The sequence below is a fragment of the Galeopterus variegatus genome, unplaced genomic scaffold (genome assembly GCF_000696425.1).
Source record: "Galeopterus variegatus unplaced genomic scaffold, G_variegatus-3.0.2 Scaffold4593, whole genome shotgun sequence".
In the NCBI taxonomy this organism is placed as follows: Eukaryota; Metazoa; Chordata; class Mammalia; order Dermoptera; family Cynocephalidae; genus Galeopterus; species Galeopterus variegatus.
The window spans coordinates 169,573-174,847 of record NW_007730704.1 but is presented as its reverse complement, the minus strand read 5'-3'; the positions used below and the strand labels follow the sequence as shown (position 1 = coordinate 174,847).

Here is a 5,275-nt window from a genome sequence, read left to right as displayed (position 1 = left end):
AGTGTATATGTATGTCTTTTTTAATAGGGAGAAGTTTCATGGTTTTCACAACATGCTCAGAGATTGAGGACCCAAAATTTATTTAAGGCCATGGTCCCAGGTGAATGTAAGGAATAAGCCAGGGATACTGTATTGTCTGTCAGGTCACAGAAGGGAAAAAATAAGGAACCTGGGCTTTTTCAGGAATTACTTCGGTGAGAATGGTTCCAGGTGTCTTGGATAAGCTAGGAGAATGCACTTTTTACAGTTGCTTTTCGCTGCCCATGAAAATCTGCTTATAGTTCTCAAAAAGAAAGGGACGCTCTCTCTGTACGTAGCCAAACAGCTTTTTAGAACCTTGTACCGTTTCAGGGTTCAGCCTGCTTGAGGTGTCCCCAGAGGAGGGGCTATGCGGGAAGCAGAACGCTCTTACCTCTTGAGAATTTGCTTGCCCCGAAAGCAGGAAAGAATCCTGGTGCCTGGCTTTAATCCTCAGGTTGGGGTAAAAATGGCTTAGCTAATGTCAATTTAAATCAATTATGGCTCAAGCAAATTAATGCATGAATGTGGGAAGCAGAACGCTCTTACCTCTTGAGAATTTGCTTGCCCCGAAAGCAGGAAAGAATCCTGCTGCCTGGCTTTAATCCTCAGGTTGGGGTAAAAATGGCTTAGCTAATGTCAATTTAAATCAATTATGGCTCAAGCAAATTAATGCATGAATGTACTTGGGAAACACTAAGTTGTCTGGCAGGCAGCCCTCCAGACATCCAATCTTCTGAAAATGACCTGATATCACATCTATTGTTTTGGGGGGGTTTTTTGGCGGGGTTTTTTTGTGACCGGTAAGGGGATCGCAACCCTTGGCTTGGTGTTGTCAGCACCGCGCTCAGCCAGTGAGCGCACCGGCCAGCCCTATATAGGATCCAAACCTGCGGCCTTGGCGCTCCCAGCGCCGCACTGTCCTGAGTGAGCCACTGGTCCGGCCCACATCTATTGTTTTTTTAATTGGATGTTTTGCTGTGAGGGGAAAAAAAAGTTCTGATTAGTTGGTAGTAGGTCAAAGGCCTACCTTTTCTGGAAACTGCTGAAAAGAACCAGAGAAATTATAGAAGGATTTTAGGAAGAGAGTTAGGGGTCAATAGCAGAAATGAGACCCAGCCAGTGAGCAGTCAGGTGGGGAACTCTGAGATCTGATAGAGGATGAGAAGCAAGCTGGCACCGAAGGCGCTCTCTGCAGTCCAGACCTCTCTACAGAACCTCTCTGAGTGCTGTTGCCCAGGAGCCATGCACAGTTCCGTTCTGTAGCTGCCCAGGCTGGGCCACTCAGCAGTGCTGGACTGTACTCAGAGAGGGCTAGGGCTAGATGCCTATGATTTGCAGCATCTGCAGCACAGCACAGCCGTTTACACAAAGTGTGTATTTAGAAAGTTCCAACATCCCCCAAAATACATACATACATACATTTCTGCAAAATATCTCCTGTCCCAAAGAATCTGCCTTTCCTCTATGGGAGGGGTTCTCAACTTTGGAAACACCTGTAGGATTTTTTTAAAATACCTATATTTGGATCTCATCCCCAGAGATTCTGTTTTAATTGGTAAGGAGAAAGGCCTGGCCACTGGGATTTTAAAAGCCTTCCCTGGTGATTCTCCTATGCAGCAGAGTTTTAAGAACCACCGCTCAAAGTTACAAGTTTTGCTTCTCAAAACTTACAAGAATCACCAGCCCCCTCTACCCCTATGCTCTCTGCAAGAGATTCTGATGCAGTAGAACTGGTATAGTACCCAAGAATCTACATTTTTAATAAGCTCCCCAAACGACCCTGATGCAGAGCATCTTAAAAGTGTGCCTTGGATATCATGAGACCTTTTAGAGGTGTCTCTGTATTAAAATTAATATTACTAATTATTGATAATAATGGGGAGTTCTAGTTAACCGAGTACCCTGCTTTATTGATTGTTGCTGTACATTGCCAATTATAGATTACCATTAAAATGTACTTTATAGGAATTTTAATATCTGGACTATATTCAATACAATTCGATCCTTGAAACAGGAAGCATAAAAGCAATACACAGTAGGTAATCATTTATCTTATCTGTAGTGTGTTTTGACAGTTGCTTTTTTGATTAAATCTTCTGTGTCTGCTGATGCACCTACAGTATTAGAAAAATTCAAGGGAAAGAAAATAATTTTCTTTATGTTGTTTGGTGATGTGGATTTCCAGATACCATGGAAGTTTGTCAAGATAAGTTGTATCACCAAGTGGCTAAGTATGTGGGCAGACTGCATGGGTTCAAATACTAGATACCACCACTGACAACATGGGTATAGAGGGACAAAAATAGCATCTACATCCCAGGATTGCTGGAGGGTGGAATGAGAGAATTCATTTAAGTGCTTACCTAGTGCCTGTCTATCATAGGCAATCAGTTAAGACTATTATGTTATTTATAACTAGATGGTAACATTTTATATAAAAGATTAATTGGTACTTATAAAGAATTTAGGTGTGAGCACCTTTTGTAAAGTTTCTGTGTATCTAAGGAAAAAATTGGACTATGTCCAAACGACTGTCTTTGTTCATCAGGGAATCAAAGCTGTCCTAGCTGAGAGTTATGAGCGCATTCACCGCAGTAACCTGGTCGGAATGGGGGTGATCCCCCTTGAATATCTCCCTGGTGAGAAAGCAGACACCCTGGGACTCACAGGGCGGGAACGATACACTATCATAATCCCAGAAAACCTCAAACCACGAATGAAAGTCCAGGTCAAGGTAAGTCGGAGCTTCTCCATGCCAGGCCCTGCTGAAAGAGGCCCTTCATTTGTAATCAGTCTTGTTAGAAGGAAATTGGTGGAATTGGAAGAAAAAAAAAGTCACCCAGTAGGACTTAAGACTCCTACCACCCTTTTCTACCTGCCTTCACAGCATAGTGAGTGTACCTGTTGATTTCTCATTTGTTTCCCTGTTTATTTATAGAGTTATCATCAGTTCTATTCTTACTTCCCAGTCCCAACCACCCCCACTGTCTCCTATTCCTCCCACTCTCACTAAGCCCAGGGAATCACGATGAAAGCTGAGGGATATGACTGAAAAGACACTTTTTTATTATATAAATGTTAACAACAGACACACTCACCGTGTCCCTGCGCCTCACTGTAGACCCCAGGCTACGAGTAGCCCTATGGTGGAAATGACAGATCCCGAGGCGCGGTGAGGATGAGATGCCCCGAACAAGTATCCCAGGGGTGATTCAGCCACCCAGGCAGAGGCAGCTGCTGAGGTCTGTGTCTCAGGGTGACCAGCCTGGCCAGCCCTCTGAGGAACAACTTCAATGAAACCTCTGCTGACCTGAGACACTTCTGTCCACAGGAAGCTACCAGAGAAGGTTTACAAAATATCATCCCAGTGTCACTAGTAGCTGCTGCCCTGAGAAACTATTTCTGGTTCTCGAGTGCCTCTCACCTCCATCATTTATACTCTGCAGTGTTTTTCAAACAAATTGCAGATCTCTCAGGGATCTCGCCAAAATGCAGATTCTGATTCAATGGGTCTAGGCTGGGGCCAGAGGACTTGCAGGCTCCCATATGCTGCTGGTGTTGCTGGTGCCACACCTTGAGTAGCAGGCTGGAGGGCAGGCTGGGTGGGATCTCCTCCTGCTGTCTAGCCTCCTCCCTTGGTGATTCTTCTCTGCTTCTTTGTCCTTGCAGCTGGATACCGGGAAGACCTTCCAGGCTATCATGAGGTTCGACACCGATGTGGAACTCACTTATTTCCACAATGGGGGCATCCTCAACTACATGATCCGCAAGATGGCCAAGTAGGCCCTCATTTCTTAGGAGACTTGCCCTCAGTGCTGCCCCAAGTGCCTCCACGGTGGGGTACTCCACAGAGGGGTACAGGCCTCTCCCACTGCCTCCACAGAGGGGTTTGTCATCCACACTTTAATATGAGGTTAGCAACACCATGAAAGAGGACAAGTATTATTAGTTCCACTGTACATATCAGAGAGGTAAAATAAGATCTAGTAAGTGGAAGTGCCAGGACTTCAGAGCCAATTTTCTAAACCTAATACTAGAGATTTTTCTAAATTTCTAAGAATTGACATTTGGAATATATGAGATCTCCAGGTCTTAGCAATTTGAAGATCATGGATAAAACCCTTTAAATTCCCTCCCTGTTTGTGTTCTGTCTCTGGAAGCCAGCCTGCCACCTGTTTCTTGGACTGTCATGCTGTGGGCCTGATCTCCAGTGTCCCAGGGCTTCCAGGCTGCATGAGAACCACAGCATTAGGGACATCACCTAAGCTCCACACAGTGGTTTATCTGTCTGAGCTTTGGCTACAGCCCAGCTAGTGCCCCTGTTATGGATTAAAATTGAATCATTTCTTTAAAAAAAAAAATTTAATTGACAAATAAAAATTGTACATATGCACAACATGATGGTTTGAAATATGTATACATTGTGGAATAGCTAACTCGAACAAATTAACATATGCATTACCTCACATACTTGTCATCTTTTGTGGTAAGAACACTTAAAATCTACTCTAAACAGTCTTCAAGAATATAATACATTGTTATTAACTATAGTCACCGTGTTGTATAATCTGTTGAATTCCTCCTGAGGTTTCATATCCTTGACCAATATCTCCCCAACATCCCCCCTTCCAGCCCCTGATAACTTCTGTTCTCTGCTTTTTTGAGTTTGACTTTTTTAGATTCCACATATAAATAAGATTATGCAGTATTTCTCTTTCTGTGCCTGGCTTATTTCACTTAACATAATGAACTCCATGTCATCCATACTGTCGCAAGTGAGAGGATTTTCTTCTTTTTTAAGGCCGAACAGTATTCCATTGTGTATATAAAACACTTTCTTTATCCATTCATCTGTTGATAGGTTGTTTCCATATCTTAGCTATTGTGAATAATGCTTCAGTGAACATGGGAGTGCAGGTATCTCTTCAACATACTGATTTTATTTCCTTTGGATATATACCTAATAGTGGGATTGCTGGATCATATGGTAGTTCTATTCTTAATTTCCACTAACAGTGTGCAGGGGTTCTCTTTTCTCCACCAGCATTTGTTATCATTCATCTTTTTGATAATAGCCATTCTAACAGGTCTAATGTGGTAACTCATTGTGGTTTTAATTTTCAGTTCCCTGGTGATTAGTGATGTTGAGCATTTTCTCATATACATGTTGGCTGTTTGTCTTTTGAAAATGTTTATTTAGGTTCTTTTCCTATTTTTTTTTTTTTTTTTTTTTTTTTTTTTTTTTTTTTTCCGT

At 42.6% G+C, this 5,275-nt stretch overlaps 1 protein-coding gene across 1 annotated transcript in view; it reads left to right on the top strand.

The window, feature by feature from the left end:
• The window catches only part of ACO1 (aconitase 1, soluble), a gene marked incomplete at its 5' end in the record, with an annotated part of 12,966 nt that extends 9,062 nt beyond the window's left edge, over positions 1-3,904 (top strand). The window contains 2 exons of the mRNA XM_008587920.1: positions 2,570-2,755; positions 3,691-3,904. Coding sequence (XP_008586142.1) covers positions 2,570-2,755; positions 3,691-3,804 — 300 coding nt within the window. The remainder of the gene's footprint in view (positions 1-2,569; positions 2,756-3,690) is intronic.
• Positions 3,905-5,275: the final 1,371 nt, after the last annotated feature.